The 24,002-nt window shown below is 43.2% G+C and overlaps 2 protein-coding genes across 2 annotated transcripts; both read right to left on the reverse strand.

The window, feature by feature from the left end:
• Positions 1 to 19,886: 19,886 nt before the first annotated feature.
• Positions 19,887 to 20,357, reverse strand: LOC138903796 (uncharacterized). Its single transcript, XM_070192363.1, has one exon. It carries the CDS (start codon positions 20,355 to 20,357, stop codon positions 19,887 to 19,889), a length of 471 nt encoding a protein of 156 aa, XP_070048464.1.
• Positions 20,358 to 22,874: 2,517 nt separating this feature from the next.
• On the reverse strand, positions 22,875 to 23,249 carry LOC138903797 (uncharacterized). Its single transcript, XM_070192364.1, has one exon. It carries the CDS (start codon positions 23,247 to 23,249, stop codon positions 22,875 to 22,877), a length of 375 nt encoding a protein of 124 aa, XP_070048465.1.
• Positions 23,250 to 24,002: the final 753 nt, after the last annotated feature.

A 24,002-nucleotide genomic window follows, 5' to 3' on the forward strand; every position in this document is an offset into this window, starting at 1 on the left:
CCACCTACCACACTCCTCAAAATGCACCACAACCTACACCTGATCCCCAAAACTCAACCAATGATCACCATTATGCCCAAATCCCTTGAGTCCACCAAAGTATCCCCATATACGTGGAAACCTTACCCCACATTTCACAACAAACCCTATATACACCGGAATCTGCCGAGAAGGACCTGTTCATCAAGAACACTGTGGAAGAACTTAAGAAGCTTACAAGTCGAGTCCAAGGTGGTAAAGGCATCGAAGGTTTAAACTATGAGAATTTGTGTATTCAGCCGGACGTAGAACTGCCAGAGGGTTACAAACCTCCTAAGTTTGAAATGTTCAATGGGACAGGTGACGTATTGCGATAAGCTCATAAGGGGGTGGTAAAGACGAAAGAATTTGCATGGAGCTATTCATGAGGAGCCTGATTGGAGATGCCCTATCCTGGTACATCAGTCAAGATCCAAAGAAATGGGTTAATTGGGTAGGCATTGCGTCAGATTTTATGGATCGATTCAGATTCAATACAGAGAATGCACCAGACGTCTTCTATATCTAGAATCTTAAGAAGAAGCTAACAGAAACTTTCCGCGAGTATGCTACTCGGAAGAGATCAGAAGCTACAAAAGTAAGGCCAGCACTGGAAGAAGAGAAAATGAACAAGTTCTTTGTCCGAGCTTAGGATCTGCAGTATTACGAGAGGTTGATGGTTATTGAAAACCATAAGTTTTCCGCCATCATCAAATTGGGAGAAAGAATATAAGAGGGAATTAAAAGTAGAATGGTAACCAATTTCGAGGCACTCAAGGCTACGAACAAAGCCTTGCAGTCGGGCAGTATATCTAAAAAGAAGGAAGTAGGGGTAGTGATAATAGCCCAAGGTCCGAAGTCTCCTCTCACATACCAAACACCCACATATCAGCCTTCACCTCCTAGATATCAACAACCCGCTACCGCCTTCCACACTTACAACACTCAGCCAGTATATTACCACTCACCACCAGCCCACCAAAACTACTAAAAACCCAGGCCAAATTTCGATCGTAGGCCGCCCAGACAGTACACTCTTATTGCCAAACCTATTGACCAATTGTATCAGAGATTGAAAGCTGCCAGTTATGTCACTCCCATTCCCGATGTCGCCATGGAAACTTCCTCTCGATGGGTCAATCCTAACAAGACATGTGCCTACCATTCGGGCATGAATGGTCACATTATTGATGAATGTCGCACTCTGAAGGATAAGATCTAGACGTTGATTGATACCCAAGTTATACATACAAAGGAGACTGCACCTAATGTATGCAACAATCCCCTCCTGAAACACAGGGGCGAGGGGGTAAATGTGATAGAAACTGATGAAGAATGGGATCCGGAAGGGTTAATTGGGCTCATTCGAGAAGGGGATGATCCCAAAATGCCTCCAGTTACTCTCACACCTATTGTGGTACAGATATAGTCACCTATTGAAGTTGTGGTAGCCGCACCGACTACGTTCGAGTTTGAAGTAACAACGCCCTCAGCCATGCCAATTCCGTTCGAAGTAGAAGTGACCACACCATTCACTGTAACGGTAGCACCAACACCATCCTTTAATTCCAATAATGTGCCCCGAGACTATACTGTAGATGCGAGAAGGAATTGAAAGGGGAAAATGGAAGAAGCTAGTGCAGCACAAGGTATGACCAGAACTGGTAGGGTATACAGTCCCGAGCATTTAGGGGGAATAATTAAAGAAGCTGATTCCAGGTAGCCTATCATTGAAACTGGCCCTGATAATCTTTGGAGAAAGGTGAAAGCAAGGGAGTATTATATGGTCGATCATTTGAACAAAACTCCTGCTCAAATATACATTCTATCACTACTGCAGAATTCTGAGGCACACAGGAACGCGTTGATGAAAGTGTTGAATGAGGCTTATGTACCCAACAACATTACCGGTGGAGAGATGGACAACATGGTAGGACAAGTATTGTAAAGCCATAAGATCACTTTCCACGAAGATGAATTGCCACCAGAAGGGTTGAGCCATAATAGGACGTTGCATATCACAATACAGTGCGAAGACAAATTCATTGCCAGGGTCCTGAGAGATGGAGGTTCAAGTGTCAACATCTGCCCGTTGACTACTTTGAATAGGTTAGGTAAAGGTTTGCATGAGATACGAGCAGGAACTATGAACGTAAAAGCGTTTGATTGGTCTCAAAGGGCCACAATCGAAGAAACCAACCTCTGCTTTCAAATGGGTCCAACTTGGTTTGATGTTGAATTCCAAGAGCTCGACATATATGCTTCATACAATATGCTATTGGGACGACCTTGGATACACACCGTTAGGGCTATAGATTCTCTCTGTATCAGGCTATGAAGTTCGAATGAAATCATCTGGAGGTGATCATTCATAGAGACGGGAGTAACCCTATTTACTCCAACCAGACTGTCCCGGTTATGGAGAATATGAGAAAGTTAGGGGGAGAGACTTACCATTGCATTGAGCGTGTTAACACGATCGAGAAGGAAAAATGGTAGAGTAGCAAAATAGAAAGCATATTGGCATGGATAGGGTATGAACCCGACAAGAATCACCAAATTAATACATTTAAAATGTCACGGCACGACCTTTCGACTGGGATATCAATACACCTGGCACGAGTATCAGAATTGGTCACCACCATGGTGTGGTCCTTATTACCCTCTCGAGCAGCTGATACCATATTTGAGCCAATCCTTCCATCAGGCTGATATGATGTGGGGATCCGAAGAAGATGAAGCGCTAGTTGGTTTAAGGAATCTATTCTTGGAAGATGAAGACATGGACTGCAGTGTAATAGTTGAGGAAAAGGAGGAAGAAGGCCTCATCATCCAGACAGTGGAGAAGGGAGCTATTCTCAGGAACTGTATTGCCACACCATCAAGGGCCCGCCGAATTCCGGGGTAGCCTGGATGCTAGTGTCATTTATTTTGAAAACAATTCTTATATTTTGAAACATTTGTTTGAATCATTAAAAATCGCTTTTGTTTGAAAGCTTGATAATTATCAATGGTTTGCTATTTTATTATTCATTACTATTCTCTACCTTTTTCTCTCTACAGCATTACTATTTCTTATCGTGATGAACCAACAACTGTGATATGTAATGAGACAATGCAACACAAGGATAATGACTCGAAATAAATAGAAGAAGAGGATATAATACCTGAGGAAATTGTTAGAGAAGTTGAAGATTTTGAGAACAAGCCTAAGTCCAACCTGGACGAAACTGAGATAGTCAACTTGGGAGATTCCGAAACAGTCAAAGAAACTCGCATAAGCATTCACCTGTCACCATCAGAGAAAGAAGAATACACTTGTTTCCTAAAAGAATATGAAGACATTTTCGCATGGTTTTACGATGATATGACTGGTTTGAGCACGTCCATAGTGGCTCATCAACTACCCACCAACCCAATGTGTAAGCCAGTAAAGCAGAAGCTTAGAAAGTTCAAGCAAGATATGAGTCTAAAAATCAAAGAAGAAGTCACCAAGAAGATCAATGCTAAGGTTCTCAGAGTGGTTGAATATCTAACTTGGTTGGCTAACATCGTGACGGTTCCGAAGAAGGATGGGAAAGTCAGAGTATGCGTCGATTATCGGGACCTAAACAAAGCAAGTCCCAAAGATGATTTCTCGTTACCCAACATACACAGACTGATCGACAACTGCACCATGCATGAACTCTAATCCTTTGTGGATTGCTTCGCGAGATATCATCAGATCTGGATGGATAAAGAGGATGCCAAAAAGACAGATTTTATTACACCGTGGGGGGTATACTGCTATAAAATGATGCCATTTGGTCTGAAGAATGTTGGGTCCACTTATATGAAGGCCATGACAACTATTTTCCACGATGTGATACACAAGGAGATAGAGGTATATGTGGATGATGTCATCATCAAATCGAAGAAGAGTACAGATCACATAGCAGACTTGAGGAAATTCTTTGATCGACTTTGGAGGTACAATTTGAAATTGAATCTCGCAAAATGTGCCTTCGGGGTCCCCACAGGAAAGTTGTTAGGATTCATCGTCAGCCGTCGAAAAATTGAGCTGGATCCATCAAAGGTCAAAGCTATCCAGTATTTTCCACCTCCAAAGAACAAGAAAGACATGATGAGCTTCTTGGGACGTCTTAATTACATCAGTCGCTTTATAGCATAATCAACCGTGATGTGTGAGCCGATCTTCAAAATGTTAAAGAAGGATGCCGCAACCAGTTGGACTGAAGACTGCCAGAAAGCTTTTGACAGAATCAAAGAATATTTGTCCACACCGCCAGTCCTTATCCCGCCAGAACCTGGTAGACCACTGCTACTCTATCTCTCCGTATTAGATGGGGCTTTCGGTTGTTTCTTGGGACAACACGACGAGATGGGAAGGAAAGAATAGGCCATATACTATCTGAGTAAGAAGTTCACACCCTACGAAGCACAGTATTCTAGGCTAGAACACACCTGTTGTGCTTTGACCTGGATAGCCCAGAAACTGAGGCACTACTTCTATGCCTATACCACATATCTCATATCAAGGATGGATCCTCTGAAGTACATATTCCAGAAACCCACGCCTACAGGGAAGCTGGCAAAATGGTAGATATTGTTGAGTGAATTCGACATCCGCTATGTGACTTAGAAGGCGGTTAAGGGACACGCATTAGCGGATCATCTGGCAGAAATTCCTAAAGGAGTAGAATACGAACCACTAAAAATGTATTTTCCTGATGAAGAAGTATCATTGTAGGAGAAGATATTGCTGAAGCCTACGACGGATGGAGAATATTTTTTGATGGAGCCGCAAACTTCAAAGGAGTGGGTATTGGAGTCGTTTTGGTGTCAGAAACAGGTCAACATTATCCGGTATCCGCAAAACTCATATTTCCGTGTACCAATAGTATGGCAGAATATAAGGCTTGCATATTAGGGCTCAATTTGGCCGTTGACATGAATATTTAGGAATTACTGGTAATTGATAATTCAGATCTTCTGGTACATCAGGTGCAGGGAGAATGGGCTACAAAGAATACCAAGATATTACCAAATCTATATCACGTGCAAGAGATGATGAAGAGGTTCACGAAGATAGAGTTTATACATGTCCCGAGAATTCAGAATGAGTTCGCAGATGCATTGGCCACTTTGTCCTCCATGATACAACATCCGTACAAGAATTTCATCGACCCTATTCCGAAAAGGATTCATAATCAGCCAGCTTACTATGCTCATGTTGAAGAAGAAGCAGACGGGAATGCATGGTTCCATGATATCAAGGAGTACTTGGCAAAAGGAGAGTACCCGTAGCATGCAAATCATACTAAAAAATGCACGCTCCGATGATTGTCAAACCATTTCTTCCAAAGTGGAGGAAATCTGAACAGAAGGACTCCAGACCTAGGTTTATTACGGTGTGTTGAAACCAAAGAAGATTCCAAACTTCTCGAAGAGATTCACTCTGGAACTTGCGGACCACACATGAATGGTTTCGTTTTAGCCAAGAAGATACTGAGGGCAGATTATTTTTGGATGACTATGGAAACAGACTATATCAGGTATGTCCAGAAATGTCATCAGTGCCAAATACACGCAGATATGATACGGGTGCCACCAAATGAACTCAATGCAATGAGTGCACCTTGGCCTTTTGCCGCTTGGGGAATGGATGTCATTGGACCAATCGAGCCCGCCTCTTCAAACGGGCACAGGTTCATTTTAGTGGCCATAGTAGGTCAATAACGCATCAAACCGTTTGTCATGTGGATATGTATACAGAAAGCTATGGCCATTTACTGGACCTATGTCACATGCGCGCCTAGATGCACGACCGCGCATATTTAGGAGTTTCTGCCTTGTGTGCACGACCAGATGAACGGCTGTTTGCCCAGGTCCACGGCCGTGCATGTAGGATCCCATTAAATAACCCTAAGGATGGGTAGAGAGATTGGCTAAGTCATTTCTTCAAGATTAGGGCTTTCTCTTCATCACCCATTCGGCCAAGGCTTCCAATACACACCTAAGGTGAGTTTTTAAGTGTGTTTTTATGATGATTTCACTTCTCAATCACTAGTTACAACAAGGTTTTGATTGGATTCCATAGGATTTCCTCAAAATCTCAAGAATACCGCAAAAGTTGTCTTTCAAGATTTGGCCTACAAGAGGTATGTCCACCATCTCTAACTAATCTATGATGATTATTTATGTATGAAATATATGTTATAACTTAGGGTATGGTGATTGGAAGGCATAAGTTCCCAATTTAAATACATAACCATTGTAGAGATTTAAAGGTTATTATTTTATGGAATCTTGTTGGTTGGGTGTGGATGGATGGTCATGTATGTGATGTTGAAAGTTAAGAATTGTTTAGAATGATGGTGGGATAAATTATTGGTAAATGGTAGTAGTTGGATGAACTAATTCTATGGTTAAGAGATGTTGAGATTCATGTCTACTAGGAGTTTGATAAAGTGCCTAAATGGCCTAAATTATGGAATTTGTGGACCCATTGGATGTTGTTATTGTAGATTAAAGTTGCTTAGTGTAGTTGATCGTTGTAGTGTGATTAAGGGACAAATTTGAGGTATGTTGGCTAAACTACTCTTTTAGAAATGAATTCCATGATCTTCCCGTAAGTTTCAAGTATTGTTGGCTCAAGTTCCTAATTCCCATGTTCTGAGTTGTTCCTAATAAATTCGATTATCCCGAGTAAGAAAAGTGTCGAGAATTATGTATTCAAAATGTGTTCTAAATGTTCCTATCACATTATGTTATTCTTCGGAAATATGTTCAAGAATGATATGTGTATTAAAATGTTATGGCTTTGAGTAGTGTTTCAAATGAAAGTTATCATGTCAAATTGTGGTAGAAAAACTCGATGTGCTTGAGACCCTTAATTTCTTATATGTGTACCTAAAGTCTTGATTGGAAATGCCTTGTTATTGATAATGTATAAAGATGCTCGGAAGTGAAAGAATTGAGTTGGTGATATAAATTGTGGCCACCGTGCCAAGAATGAAAGTTATACTTGTGGCCAATGGTTCCAATGAAATGAAATAATGTGAGAAAGGTTATGAAATGAGCCTTGATTCAACTATTCTGAATTGACTTTGAAAATAGATTTGCCTAAAAGCTTATGTACTCAATTCATGCCCAAATGTGGCTATTGTTTGGGTTTAAAAATCCCAAAAATGAAGCCCCAAAATAGGTTAAGCGGCGGCATATGAGACCGTATAATGGTTATGCGGTCCGCATATCGGCCGCATAATTTGGGTGCCAAAACTGGAAAGGAACTGACCGGGTCTGCGATCACTATGCAGCCCGCAGACCTGTTCTGCGGTCGAATAATGCACCGTAGAACCTCCCTCCAAAAAAACTCAAAGCTGGATATGCGACAAGAGTGCGGCCCACGAAATGGTTATGCAGTTGCATAATGGGCCGCGAAAATGACATCAAGGTGACCTAGAAAACTGCCCCACTCTACGACCTTTCTGCGCTCCGGAGAGTGGTTCTGCGGTCGCAGAATGGGCCGCAGAAATGCCTACTTCTGCCCAATATTTTCCATCAACTCCCCAGCACACTGTTCGATCCAAAAAGTCCGAACCACGGCTCGCAAGCACGCCGTGAAGAATTTCTACTATTGTTAACCTCTATGCCTACCCCGTCATCACGGAACCTCGATTTTTAGGAACATTTTCACGGGGCCTTACAACTATGGATTTTGTTGTTGGGTCTCATGGATTCAAAAACTCGTCTCATTCATGATCCAAAAAGGGAATGCGTGACCATTTGTAAAATAGGGGAGAGATCAGTTATATAAGTGTATAAACGTTGCTAGTTCATTTTTATTTTATTTTATGCATTATGCCATAGTTAAATTTCCAAAATATAACTCGGTCCAACGACCACCCCAACATACATACATGACCCACATAAACATCTACGGAGCCTCTAAGGGTACAAAAGTGCAACATGACAATGCCGGCAAGGCCCCGGCTATACCTCAAAATATAAAAACTTATACAAAAGAAGGACTACATGACCCCTAGGTGAAATGGGGCACAACAAAACTGCTGTGAGGAGAGAAAGAAAGCACAACTATCTGCGATCGGCACTATCTGCGATGGAACCACCTACATCCATTCAAAAATGTAGCGCCCCCGGCAAAAGGGACGTTAGTACTGTCGAATAGTAAACACTAATCTTAGTAGAATGAACAATGAAACAAAGAGAAGGCATTCATAATAATCAAAAAGTACTTCATAGAAATACAAAGAAAACACCAAGTAAGGATCACGTAGTTTTCAATTCAATCTTTCAATCTTTTTAGATTAATAATCTTTAGTGCCAAGCCACAAGTCACAATGCCACCGTGTTTTTACACGGAGTCCGGTCTTGGCCCGACCAGCTAAGCCATCTCAAGTGAGACATATCCATATCCACAATGTAATTTAATGATTCCAAGACAAATGCCACCATGTATACAGCATGGCGTCCGATCTCGGCCCGATCGGCTAAGCCATGTCACTTGAGACATAACCTCTTTCAACTATCCACTCAATTCACATTTCTTTCCCATCTTCATTACATGGCACAAACAACCTCATTTATTAAGTACTTCTTGGCACGTGGGCACATTTTACAATTCAAGCCTTTTCCTTTTTATTTTTTCAAATAACATCATCATTCATGTCGATAAGTACCATCACATAAGGCATTTCACACATAAGGGAAGGAGCTTGGAAAATCATAGTCACGTTCTCAAATAGCACGATGACATGGTAAACATCTAAAACAATTAGGAAACATGAATCTTCCAACCCAACACACTAAGGCAAAAAATTCTAGTATGATCAAGTCGGAACTTACACCAAATATTCGGACACAAGGATTTCGATTCTAGGAAGAAGAGAGTTAGCCATACAAACCTCAATTGCGCTTCTTTAGACTCTACAATTATCCGGAACCCTTAGCAACCTCAATCTATTTTAGCAATATACACATTGAACCCAAAATTAGGAAAACATTCATGGTTCTAGTTCCCTTTTCCACACTCTTTTTACCACACATGCATGCAAGATAAAGAACCCTCATACCCATGGACCATCTTATTAATTACTCATTTTCAGTATAAGTTTCAAAAATTTAGGGCTAGGGTATAGATTCTTACCTCTAGGATGGAGGCCTAGATTGCTTTCCTTGATAATCTTTAAAGTTTCAAGCAAGAATTGAAGAATAGATGATGAGGGTTACTTTCTCACTCTAAGGCTCCCTCTCTCACTCTATAGTATCAGAAAATGAGCTCAAAATAGACTAAAGGGGGTGTTTTAACGGAATGGGGGCCGGGTTTTAAATTAAGAAAATGGGTGCCCTGACACAGTTCTGCGGTCGCATATATGACCGCATAACGGTTATGCGGTCCGCAAAGTGACCACAGAAATGGCCCTCAGGGGCCTGAACTTACGGCTCAGGTATAAGTATGCGGTCCGCATACTCATTCTGTGGTCGCATAATGCACTGCATAACTCCCTCCGCAAAAACCCAAGAGGGATTATGCGATCGACATGCGATCCATAGAGAGGTTATGCGATCACATAATCTACCGCAAAGTTGACCTCAAACTAGCCAATGTACTGCTTCACTCTACGGCCATTATGCGGTCCGCAGAGTGATTATGCGGCTGCATAATGGGCCACAGAAACGCGTTCTTCTGCGAAATATTTTCCTCTCAGTCCGTAGGGTACTGTTCAATCCAAAAAGTCCGAATCGCGGTGAGCTTGGCAGGAATCTAATTTGGCACCACGAAACCCTGAGTTTTTGGTTAAAATTTTTACTGGTCCTTACAGCCGTAGTCAAAGCACTCTTGAGCTTCTGAAAGCTCAACTCACACTCGTCTGACTATCCGAATGGAACACCTTTCTGGGTCAGTCTGGTCAATGGGCTTGCTATAGATGAAAACCCCTCCACGAACCGACGATAATAACCTGCCAAACCTAGGAAACTCCGGATCTCCGTAACTGAAGTATGTCTAGGCCAATTCTGAATAGCCTCAATCTTCTTAGGATCCACATTTATGCCTTCTATCGATACAACATGGCCCAAAAAGGCAACTGAGTCTAACCATAATTCACATTTTGAAAAATTGGCATATAACTGATTATTCTTCAAAGTCTGAAGCACAATCCGAGCATGCTGCTCATGATCCTCTCGACTACTGGAGTAAATCAAGATATCATCAATGAATACAACCACAAAAGAATCCAAATAGGGCTTTGACCACCCGATTTATCAAATCCATAAATGTTGCTGGGGCATTTGTCAAACCAAATGACATAACTAGGAATTCGTAATGCCTATACCGAGTCTGAAAAGCTGTCTTAGGGACATCAGATGCCCTAATCTTCAACTGAAGAATTTCTACTATAATAATGCAGGAATCTAACTTGGCACCACGAAACCCCGAGTTTTTGGTTAAATTTTTTACGGGTCCTTACATCCTCCCCCACTTAAGATCATTCATCCTTGAATGAGGATCAAGGTTCACTTAACACAGTTTCAGTCATGCCACACACCATCATCCCCAAATTTGCCTTACTTTCTAACTTTCTAAAACTTTTGCCAGAGTTTCTTTTGTATTTAGGCCTATCCACCTGCCAGAGAGCCCCCGAAACACACCTTAGCAACATATATAGAATTAAATGACACAACAGAACGCAAAATAACACCAAGCAAAGCCTCATGGGGGACATACAACTAGAAAAGTGTGTCTTTATATTAGCCGAACAAGCGATACAGACTTTAGGGGAAACAACTTCATAAAACTATTACATGGCTATTCAAACAAATGAGGGTACGTTTCTTTCATTTCATTCTCGGCTTCCCAAGTAGCTTCTTCGACTTGTTGGTTTTGCCATAACACCTTCACGGATGCAATTTCTTTATTTCTCAATTTCTGGACCTGCCTATCAAGAATAACAACCAGAATTTCTTCATATGACAATTCTTTACTAACCTCGATGGTCTCAACCGGCACAATAGCGGACAGATCTCCAACTACCTTTTTCAACATGGACACATGGAATACCAGGTGTACTAATCACATCTTAGGTGGTAGTTCAAGTTGTACGCCACCTGACCTATCCTTTGAATGATTTTATACGGCCCGACATACCTCGAACTTAATTTCTGTTTCTTTCCAAATCGCATGATCCCCTTCATGGGAGATATCTTCAAGAACACCCAATCATCTTCTTTGAACTCTAAGTCTCTGCGACGAACATCCGAGTAGGAGTTTTGTTGACTCTGAGCAGTTTTCAACCGCTCTTCTATGATCTTAACCTTTTATGTAGCCTGATGCACAAGGTATGGTCCTATTAGTTCAGCTTCTCCAACATCGAACCACCCAATCGGCGATCTATCATACAAGGCCTCAAATGGCGCCATCAGAATACTAGCATGGAAGCTGTTGTTATAAGCAAATTCTATGAGTTGCAAATGATCATCCCAGCTACCCTTGAAGTCAAGCACACACGCACGCAACATGTCCTCAAGCGTCTGAATAGTCCGCTCAGCTTGCCCATCAGTCTATGGATGGAAAGTCGTGCTAATATTTACCTGCATACCCAAACCTTGCTGAAACTTCTTCCAGAAATTAGCTGTGAATTGGGCCCCTCGATCAGAAATGATGGAAACTAGAGTGCCATGAAGCCTGACTATTTCCTTGATATACAACCGAGCATATTGTTCTGCAGTGTCGTGGATTTAACTAGCAAAACGTGAGCTGATTTTGTTAGTCGATCCACGATCACCCAAATTGAGTCAAACCTACGCGGCATGCGTGGTAACCCTAGCACAAAATCCATGTTGATCATTTCCCATTTCCATATTTGAATTTCTATAATCTGAGCTAACCCACCGGGCCTTTGATGCTCGGCCTTCACTTGTTGACAGTTTGAACATTTTGCCACAAAGTCTGCCATACCCCTCTTCATGTCATTCCACCAGTAAACTTCCTTGGGATCATGATACATTTTTATAGAACCTGGGTGCACGAAATATCTAGAAGTATGATCTTCTGCCATGATTCTTTCCCGAAGACCATCTACGTTTGGAACACATAATCGCCCTTGGTACCGTAATGTACCGTTATCCACGCTAAAAGAAAAGGTCGTAGTCTTGTGTTTATGAATCCCCTCCTTCAGCTGTACCAACATTGGATCATTGTATTGCTTCTCCTTGACCTCCGTCACAAGCGATGGTTCTGCCCTATTCCGCACAATCACTCCCCCTTCATTAGAGTCCGCAAGACGAACTCCCAAACTGGCCAACTGGTGAACCTCTCGGGCCAAGGGCCTTTGACATGCCTCCAAGTGAGCCAAACTACCCATAAACTTTCGACTAAGAGCATCCGCCACCACATTAGCTTTCCCCGGTTGATATAAAATGTTGATGTCATAATCTTTGAGAAATTCAAGCCACCTTCTCTGCCTTAAGTTCAATTCCTTCTGTTTGAAGATGTATTGAAGACTCTTGTGGTCCGTGAATACATCTATATGGACTCCATACAAATAATGACGCCAATTTTGTAATGCAAAAACCACCGCCCCAAGCTCTAAGTCATAAGTTGGATAGTTCTTTTCATGATTCTTAAGTTCCCTTGAATCATATGCTATAACCTTATTATGTTGCACTAATACACACCCAATACCAATCCTTGAAGCATCGCAATACACCACAAACCCCTCGGTAACCTCTGGCAGGGTCAATACCGACGCCCAAGTCAATCTGGATTTCAATTTCTGGAAGCTCCTTTCACAAGCATCGGACCACTGGAACTTAACCGCCTTCTGTGTCAATTTATTCAATGGAGAGGCAAGAGTGGAAAACCTCTCCACGAACCTCCTATAATACCCGGCCAAACCCAAGAAACTACCAATCTCTGTTAGAGTTGTAGTTATAGGCCAATCTTTCACCGCTACAATCTTTTGAGGATAAACCTTAATTCTTTCGCCGGAGATGACATGACCCAGGAATGTAACAGATTCAAGCGAAAATTCACATTTCGGGAACTTTGCATACAATTGGTGTTGATGAAGAGTTTGCAGAACTTCCCTGAGGTGATCGGCGTGATCCTCTCGACTTCGTGAATACACAAGGATGTCGTCAATGAATACTATCACAGAGGAGTCGAGGAACGACTTGAACACTCGATTCATAAGATCCATGAAAGCTGCCGGGGAATTTGTTAGCCCGAAAGACATTACCAAAAATTCAAAGTGCCCATACCGAGTTTTGAAAGCTATTTTCGGAATATCCTGCTCCCTTACCTTCAATTGATGGTTCCCGGACCGCAAATCAATTTTTGAGAAGAACTTAGCACCTTGTAATTGATCAAACAAATCATCTATTCTAGGCAATGGGTATTTGTTTTTGATTGTGACTTTGTTGAGGTGTCGGTAATCAATACACATCTGCAGCGATCCATCTTTCTTCCTGATAAAGAGAACTGATGCGCCCCAAGGCGACACACTCGGTTGGATGAAACCATTATCTAGCAAATCCCTTAGTTGTTCCTTTAGCTCTTTTAATTCTGCCGGCGCCATTCAATAAGGTGGAATGGATATAGGCTGCGTGCCCAGCATCACATCAATCCCAAAATCAATCTCCCTTTCTGGAGGAATTCTAGGGAGCTCATCCGGAAATACATTAGGGAATTCATTCACAATTGGTACAGATTCAAGGGTAGGCACCCCAGCAGTGGTGTCCGTAACTCAGACCAAATGGTAAATATACCCCTTCTTGATCATCTTTGTGGCCTTAAGGTAAGAAATAAACCTACCTTTTGGCATAATATTATTCCTATCCCACTCAACAGCTGGATCGTTAGGAAACTCAAGCCTAATGATTCTTGCTCGGCAATCGAGTTTGGCAAAACATGAATCAAGCCAATCCACTCCCATTATTACATCAAAATCAATCATCCCTAGTTCAATAAGATCGGCCATGGTATCGCGAACATGCACCATGACAACACAATCTCTATAAACCCGCGCGACCGTAAAAAACTCGCCAATTGGGGTAGATACAGAGAACGGCTCATAAAGCTGTTCCGGTCCTACCCCGAAGCTCGTAGCAACATAAGGAGTAATATAGGACAAAGAAGATCCGGGATCAATAAGGGCATGCACATCATGATATTGAACGGTCAATATACCTGTGATGACATCTGGGGAAGCCTCCGCACTTTGTCGACCACTCATAGCATAGAATCGGCTAGGTCCTCCCGAACTCTGTGCACCATCCCTAGCTACACCACGCACTGCGGGTGCTGAAGAGGCTCGAGCTGGAGGGTGTGCTGAAGATGTGGCAGCTGTAGGGATAGATGACTGAGTTGTGCCCTGCCTACACCCTGACGGGATGCGTGACACTCCCTCTGAATATGGCCTCTCAGTCTGCATCTGTAACATACTGGCATGTCCAGGTAGCAGACTCCCGAATGTATCCTCCCACACTTAGGGCATGGGGCCCTCTGCTGCTGCTGGAATCTCCATCATGATCGGCCCTGATGGTGGGACCCCCTGCTGCCTTGACCGGGACTAAAGCGTCTCCCCTGCTGACTGTGCCCTGATAGAGGGGCACTAGCTGAAGACGGAGCATAAGACTGGGATGGCCCTGATGATCCTCCCCGAGAAGATGATCTCCCACCTCCAAATGAGTCCCCAAGGTTGCCCGCTGATCGGGCCCTACTACTACTTTCCTGTTCCATCCTGAGCTTTAACTTTCAAGCCTCCGTAGCTTGGGAAAATGCCACCACCCTTCCATAGTTCATGTCAGAATTTAGAGCAGCTGTGGCAGCCTCATTAATAACCAAAGGGCTAAGGCCCTGCACAAATCGACGCAATCTTGCCTTCAGAGTCGACATCATATGAACAACATACTTCGACAGGCGCACGAACTCCATGTGATACTCCCACACATTCCTACTACCCTGTTTAAGGGTCTCAAACTCCACAGCATGATCTGCCTTAGTCTCGGCAGGCAACAAATGGTCTATGAAGGCATCCGCGAACTCACTCCATCTCGCCGGAGGCCTCCCCTCCTCTTGGGAATCTTCCCACATTTTGAACCAGAAATATGCCACCCCTTTTAGACGATAAGAGGCCAACTCTACTCCCTCTACTTCAGTAGCACACATAATTCGGAGAGTCTTATGTATCTCATCAATGAAATCCTGAGGGTCTGCCCCGGGATCGGTACCTGTGAACATTGGAGGGTCTAACTGAAGGAACCTGTTTACCCTAGAACTAGAAGAATCCTCTTGCGAGCTAAATAAGGTGGGTGCAATATTTAACCTCTGGGCCTGAGAAGCTACTAACTGAGTCAGCATCTGAATAGCTCCACTAAGATCCCCATCAGAAATACTAGGACCAGGAGCTGGGGCTGTAGGTGGAACAGGTATATCGGTGGGAGGGATTGTGGCACCCTCCGCGGGTGTAAGAACTGGGGTAGTCTATTCCGGTGTAGATATATCAGGCAGTGTGATAGTAGGGGGATTATCCTCACCCGCATTATCAAGTAGGGGGTCAACAACAACTCCTGGTGTTGCATTGGCTTCTTGGCCAATTCTCGCTCTCTTCTTAGGTGCCATTTACCAAAAGTTAGAACAATGCACGAGTTAGGGGAAAAAACCTTATGTTCCGCTCTATCGCACGATATAGAAGAACAATGAAGGGTATCATTCTTAAATATCCAAGTAGCTCCCTAATTATAGATGTGGTCGACAACATACCGATAAGAAGGGCTCTACTAGACACGGCTCCGAGACATCCTAGGAAACTTTAAAACCTTAAGCTCTGATACCAAGTTTGTCATGCCCCAACCCCGGGGAGCGCAACCGGCGCTCAACCGAGTGAACCCGGTCGAGCAAGCCTAGTAAACATTTTCTACCCGACTCATTCATGATCCAAAAAGGGAATGCGTCACCATTTGTAAAACAGGGGAGAGATCACTTATATAAGTGTATAAACGTTGCTAGTTCATTTTTATTTTCATTTTATGCATTATGCCATAGTTAAATTTCCAAAATTCAACTCGGTCTGACGACCACCCCAACATACATACATGACCCACATAAATGTCTACGGAGCCTCTAAGGGTACAAAACAGCAACATGACAATGCCGGCAATAAGGCCTCGGCTATACCTCAAAATATAAATACTTATACAGAAGAAGGACTACATGACCCCTGGGAGAAATGGGGCTCACCAAAACTGATGTGAGGAGATAAAGAGAGCTCCACTATCTGCGATCGGTACTATCTGCGATGGAATTACCTACATCCATTCAAAGATGTAGCGCCTCCGGCCAAAGGGACGTTAGTACTGTCGAATAGTACTAGTATGTAAGGCAAACACTAATCTTAGTAGACTGAACAGTGAAACAAAGAGAAGGCAGTCATAATAATCAATAAGTACTTCATAGAAATACAAAGAAAACACCAAGTAAGGATCACGTAGTTTCCAATTCAATCTTTCCATCTTTTTAGATTAATAATCTTTAGTGCCAAGCCACAACTCACAATTCCACTGTGTTTTTACACGGAGTCCGGTCTCGGCCCGACCGGCTATGCCATCTCAAGTGAGACATATCCATATCCACACTGTAATTCAATGATTCCAATACAAATATCACCATCTGTACAGCATGGCATCCGATCTCGCCCCGATCGGCTAAGCCATCTCACTTGAGACATAACCTCTTTCAACTGTCCACTCAATTCACATTTCTTTCCCATCTTCATTACATGGCACAAACAACCTCATTTATTAAGTAGTTCTTGGCACTTGTGCACATTTTACAATTCAAGCCTTTCCCTTTTTATTTGTTCAAATAACATCATCATTCATGTCGATAAGTACCATTACATAAGGCATTTCACACATAAGGGAAGGAGCTTGGAAAATTATAGTCACGTTCTCTAATAGCATGGTGACATGGTAAACATCTAAAACAATTAGGAAATATGAATGTACCAACCCAACACACTAAGGCAAACAATTCTAGTATGATCAAGTCGGAACTTACACCAAATATTCAGACATCAGGAGTTCGATTCTAGGAAGAAGAGAGTTAGCCATACATACCTCAATTGTGCTTCTTTAGACTCTACAATTATCTGGAACCCTTAGCAACCTCAATCTTTTTTAGCAATATAAAAATTGAACCCAAAATTAGGAAAACATTCATGGTTCTAGTTCCCTTTTCCACACTCTCTTTACCACACATCCATGCAAGATAAACAACCCTCATACCCATGGACCATCTTATTAATTACTCATTTTCAGTATAAGTTTCAAAAAATTTGGGCTAGGGTATAGATTCTTACCTCTAGGATGGAGGCCTAGATTGCTTTCCTTGATAATCTTCAAAGTTTCAAGCAAGAATGGAAGAATAATTGATAAAGGTTACTTTCTCACTCTAAGGCTCCCTTTCTCACTCTATAGTATCAGAAAATGAGCTCAAAATAGACTAAAGGGGGTGTTTTAACGGAATGGGGGCCGAGTTTTAAATTAAGAAAATGGGTGCCCCAACAGAGGTCTGCGGTCGCATATGCGACCACATAATGGTTATGCAATCCGCAAAGTGACCGCAGAAATGGCCCTCAGGGGCCTTAACTTACGGCTCAGGTATGCGACCAGTATGCGGTCCGCATACTCATTTTGTAGTCGCATAATGCACCGCAGAACTCCCTCCGCAAAAATCCAAGAGGGATTATACGATCGACATGTGGTCCGCATAGTGGTTATGCAGTCGCATAATCGACCACAAAGTTGACCTCAAACTGGCCAACGTACTGCTTCACTCTGCGGCCATTATGCGGTCCGCAGAGTGATTATGCGGGTGCATAATGAGCCGTAGAAACGCGTTCTTCTGCAAAATATTTTCCTCTTAGTCCGTAGGGTACTGTTCAATCCAAAAAGTCTGAACCGTGGTGAGCTTGGTAGTAATCTAACTTGGCACCACGAAACCCCGAGTTTTTGGTTAAAATATTTATGGGTCCTTACAGCCGTAGTCAAAGCACTCTTGAGCTTCTGAAATCTCAACTCACACTCGTCTGACCATCCGAATGGAACACCTTTCTGGGTCATTCTGGTCAATGGGCTTGCTATAGATGAAAACCCCTCCACGAACCGACGATAATAACCTGCCAAATCTAGGAAACTCCGGATCTCTGTAACTGAAGTAGGTCTAGGCCAATTCTGAACAGCCTCAATCTTCTTAGGATCCACCTTTATGCCTTCTATCGATACAATATGGCCTAAAAAGGCAACTGAATCTAACCATAATTCAAATATTGAAAATTTGGCATATAACTAATTATTCTTCAAAGTCTGAAGCACAATTCGAAGATGCTGCTCATATTCCTCTCGATTGCTGGAGTAAATCAAGATATCATCAATGAATACAACCACAAAAGAATCCAAATAGGGCTTTGACCACCCGATTTATCAAATCCATAAATGTTGCTGGGGCATTTGTTAAACCAAAATGACATAACTAGGAATTCGTAATGCCTATACCGAGTCTGAAAAGCTGTCTTAGGGACATCAAATGCCCTAATATTCAACTGATGATAACCAGACGTCAAATCGATCTTCAAAAATTCCTTAGGACCCTGAAGCTGATTAAATAAGTCATCAATTCTTGGCAATGAATATTTGTTTTTGATAGTGGCCTTGTTCAACTGCCGATAATCTATACACATCCGCATAGAGCCATCTTTCTTCTTTAGAAATAGTACTGGTGCACCCCAGGGCGAGACACTGAATCTAGTTAATCCCTGATCAAGTATGTTTTGTAACTGCTCCTTCAATTCTTTCAACTATAGCGGGGCCATACGGTATGGTGGGATAGAAATGGGTTGAGTGCCCGGAGCTAGATCAATACAGAATTCAATATCTCTGTCGGGAGGCATTCCTGGCAGATCTGCCGGAAATACATCTGGAAATTCACGGACAACTGGAACTGAATCCATAGAAGGAACTTCCGCACTGGGATCGCGAATATAAGCCAAATAAGCTAGACACCCCTTCTCGACCATACACTGAGCCTTCATATATGAAATAACCCTGCTGGTAGAATGACCAAGAGTTCCTTTCCACTCTAATTGAGGTAACCGCGGCACGGCTAGGGTCACTGTCTTGGCATGGAAATCCAATATAGCATGATAAGAGGACAGCCAATCCATACCCAAGATGACATCAGAATCTACCATATCAAGAAGTAGAAGATCCACACTAGTCTCAAGACTCCCAATAGTAACCACAGACAAATGATAGACATGATCTACCATGATAGAATCTCCCATCGGAGTGGACACACACAGAGGAGCACTCAAAGAATCACGAGGAATCACCAGATATGAAGCAAAATAAGAGGACACATAGGAATAAGTAGATCCTGGATCAAATAGAACTGAAGCATCTCTATGGAAAACTAGAACAATACCTGTAATCACAACATCAAATGACTCGACCTCAAGCCTAGCTGGAAAAGCATAAAATCGAGGCTGGGCCCCACCACTCTGAACTGCGTCCCTGGGACGACCTCTAACTGGCTGGCCTCCACCTCCAATGGTCTAACCTCCACCTCTAGCTGCCTGACTCCTACCTCTAGCTGGCTGAGTAGGCAGTAAAGCAACTGGTGCTGGAATCATAGCACGAGAACCTTGCTGCTGCATGCTGCCCTGACACCTGGGGCAGAATCTAGTAATGTACCTTGGATCACCACAAGTATAACAGGACCTCGGCTGCTGTGACTGTAGACCCTGAAATTGTCCCTGTCAACCTGAGTAACCACCCTGAAAACTCTAGATCTGAGGTGTACTAATAGGAGCTAGTGGTGGACTATAGGATGCCTGGAGCGCTGAATGAAATGGCCTCTTATCAGACCCCTCCCCTTTTTCCTGTGTAAGAACCATCTCGATCCTCCTAGATACATTAGCAGCCGCCTGAAAAGAAATCTCACTTCCTGTCTCCTTTGCCATCTGAAACCTAATAGGGTGAGTAAGTCTCTCAATAAACCTCCTCACTCTCTCTCCCTCGGTAGGAAGTAAAAGGAGAGCATGATGGTATAGATCCATAAAACGGGACTCATGCTGAGTAATAGTTATACTGCCCTGCTGGAGATGCTCAAACTGCCTGCGGAAATCCCCTCTCAATGTTATAGGGAGGAACTTCTCTAGAAATAGCCGTGACAACTCCTCCCAAGTCAGTGTAGGCGACCTAGCTGACCTGGTCAACATAAAATCTCTCCACCACCTCTTGACGGAACCCGTCATCTGAAATACAGCAAAATCGACCCCATTGGTCTCAACTATACCCATGTTCCGCAGTACCTCATGGCAGCGGTCAAGATAATCTTGTGGGTCCTCAGAAGGTGTACCACTAAAGTGAACTAGAAAGAGCTTAGTAAACTTATCCAGTCTCAATGAGGCCTAAGAAGACATGGCGGGCCTATCATCGGCCTGTGCTGCAACAACTGGCTGAATTACCCCCTTTTGGTGGGGCTACTGGAGCCTGATACTGTGGAGCCATCTGCTCTGGAGTGGGGGTAGTGGGAGTCTGTGCTCCTCCCCCAGCATGTGAGACGGTTGGTGCCACTGGAAATGTACCATTCTGGGCCACACCCTCCATAAGACTTACCAAACGGACTAGAGCGTCTTGAAGCACTGGAGCAGCTATAAATCCTTCCGGTACAGTCTGAACGAGAACCTTTTCCTGAAGATCCACCTGAGGTTCTACAACCTGTGCTGCTGCTCGAGCTCTAGACTGAGCTCTACCTCTACTTCTACCTCAGCCTCTAGTACGACCTCAGCCTCGACCTCTACCGTGGGTCATGGTTACCACCAGGGGATCTGGTCCCTATCCATCGGTAGATGTATTACGTGTTCTCACCATCTGCGAGAGAGTAAGAATAGAATGGTTCAATCATCGATGATAGAATAAAATAGCGCGACAGAATCAGAAAGAAGTGATATTGTTCCTAAACTTCATAGCCTCTGAAAGATAAGTACAGACGTCTCCGTACCGATCCTTCAGACTCTACTAAATTTGCTCGTGACTCGTGAGACCTATGTAACCTTGTGCTCTGATACCAACTGTCACGACCCAAAATTCCCACCTTTGGGACCGTGATGGCGCCTAACATTTCACTTGCTAGGCAAGACAACATTAGAATATAATTAGCCATTTTAACAAAATTTTAAATTTATTAATAACAAGGAAACAAATGCGGAAATAAAGTCTGAATTAAAGTGAATAATCCATAATAATCGCGATACCTGAATACCATCCCAGAACTGGAGTCACAAGTGCACGAGCTTCTAGAATAATACAAACAAAAGTCAGAATAAAATTCAAGTTGTTTGAAATATAATACACAGCTGAGATAAGATAGAAGGGGACTTCAGAACTGCTAACGCTGTGCAGTGATACCTCAAGTCTCCACTGGTAGCTGTGTCCTACAAATCTACTGTATGCGGCTGGGACCAACTCCGAAATCTGCAAAAGAAGTGCATAGTGCAATATCAGTACAACCGACCCCACGTACTGCTAAGTGCCGAGCCTAACCTCGATAAAGTAGTGATGAGTTTATGACAAGACACACGCGTAAACAACAAATACGAAGTGATAATAATACAATAAATAACAATTTATAAATTGGGAGGGAACATGCGAAGAGGAATGATATAATAATTTCAGCACGAGATTTATCACTTAGCAGTCAATTAATTCATCAACAATAAAATAAGCAAATGATAATATAAAGATGGCACGACACCACCCTTTGTGATTTTACTCTCATTTGACACGGCATCACCCTTCGTGCTTTTACACACTTTGAAATTAACACGGCATCACCCTTCTTGATTTTACACTCATAAATAGCACGGCAACACCCTTCGTGCTTTTACACTCAGAAATGGCACGGCAACACCCTTCGTGCTTTTACACTCTTCCTTACCATGACAACAACAACAACAACCCAATAAGGTCCCACAAGTGGGGTCTGGGGAGGGTAGTGTGTATGCAGACCTTACCCCTACCCCGGAGGAGTAGAGAGGCTATTTCAGGTAGACCCTCGGCACAAGAAGGAAAGAGACAGTGTATTAGTAACAGCAACGGAATCCAGAAAGATAACACCAGCAACACAATAACCAGAAAATAGAGAGCAAAGTAGTAACACTAAGCAGTAACAAAGGCACAGTACTATAGATGCAAAGGAATAATATGTACACAAAGGGCCACTAAACATACTATAGCCTAACTTACAACCCTAATGAAGTATTAAGAACACAACTGGAGCCACGAATAGCCTAAAACAAAACACTATCATACTAGCCTCTTATCTCCTAACCTACAACCCTAATGCTCGACCTCCATAACTTCCTATCAAGGGCCATGTCCTCGGAAATCTGCATCCGCATCATGTCCTGCCTAATCACATCTCCCCAATATTTCTTAGGTTTCCCTCTACCTCTTCACATACCCGTCAAGGCCAACCGTTCATACCTCCTTACCAGTGCATCCAGGCTTCTCCTCTTCACGTGCCCGAACCATCTAAGCCTAGATTCCCGCATCTTGTCTTCCATGGGAGCCACGCCCACCTTCAGCCGAATAACTTAATTCCTAATCTTATCTAGCTTAGTGTGTCCGCACATCCATCTCAGCATCCTCATCTCTGCAACTTTCATCTTCTGGGTATGAGAATTTTTGACTGGCCAACACTCTTCCCCATACATCATGGCCGGCCTAACCACCGCTCTATAGAACTTTTCTTTTAGTTCTGGAGGCACCTACCTGTCATATAGGACACCAGACGCTAGCCTCCATTTCATCAACCCCACTCCTATACGGTGCATGACATCCTCGTCAATATCCCCATCCCCCTGCATAATTGACCCCAGGTACTTGAAGCTCCCTTTCTGGGGGATGACTTGAGAGTCAAGCCTCACTTCTATGTCCGCTTCACCCGGCACACCGCTAAACTTGAACTCCACGTATTCAATCTTAGTCCTGCTCAGCTTGAATCCTTTAGACTCAAGGGTCCGTCTCCAAGCCTCCAACCCCTCGTTAACACCGCCCCGCATCTCATCAATTAGAACTATATCATCGGCGAATAACATACACCATGGCACCTCCCCTTGAATATGGTATGTCAGTGCGTCCATCGTCAAAGCAAATAAGAACGGGATGAGTTGCCCCCCACTATACTAACCCGGGAAATGCTCTGAGTTGCCCCCCCACTATACTAACCCGAGTCTTAGCTCCATCATACATATCCTTAATCACCCTAATATAAGCCACCAGAACACCTTTTACCTCCAGGAATCTCCAAAGAACTTCCTTAGGTACCGTGTCATAAGCTTTTTCTAGGTCAATAAACACCATATGTAAATCCTTCCTCATATCCATGTACAGTTCCACCAACCTCCGAATAAGATGGATCGCTTCCGTAGTGGAACAACCAGGCATGAACCCAAACTAGTTATCGGATATCGTCACCAGCCTCCTCACCCTCTCTTCCACTACCCCCTCCCACACTTTCATGGTATGACGCAGTAGCTTGATGCCCCTATAGTTGTTACAGTTCTGCATATCGCCTTTGTTCTTGTATAGCGGAATCATAGTACTCCACCTCAATTCCTCTGGCATCTCCTTCGCCTTGGAAATAACATTAAATAGCCCAGTTAGCCACTCCAATCCTGCTCTACCCACATACCTCCGAAATTCCACTGGAATTTCATCTGGCCCTGTCACTCTGCCCCTGTTCATCTTACGCATAGCCCCAACAACCTCCTCGACTCTAATGCGCCTACAGTAGCTGAAATCTCGGTGACACTCGGAGTGCTCCAATTCCTTACCATGACAATGATATTATAATTAATAAAAATGGCACGACATCACCCTTCGTGCTTTTACAC

Source organism: Nicotiana tomentosiformis, unplaced genomic scaffold (genome assembly GCF_000390325.3).
Source record: "Nicotiana tomentosiformis unplaced genomic scaffold, ASM39032v3 Un00003, whole genome shotgun sequence".
Classification (NCBI taxonomy): domain Eukaryota; kingdom Viridiplantae; phylum Streptophyta; class Magnoliopsida; order Solanales; family Solanaceae; genus Nicotiana; species Nicotiana tomentosiformis.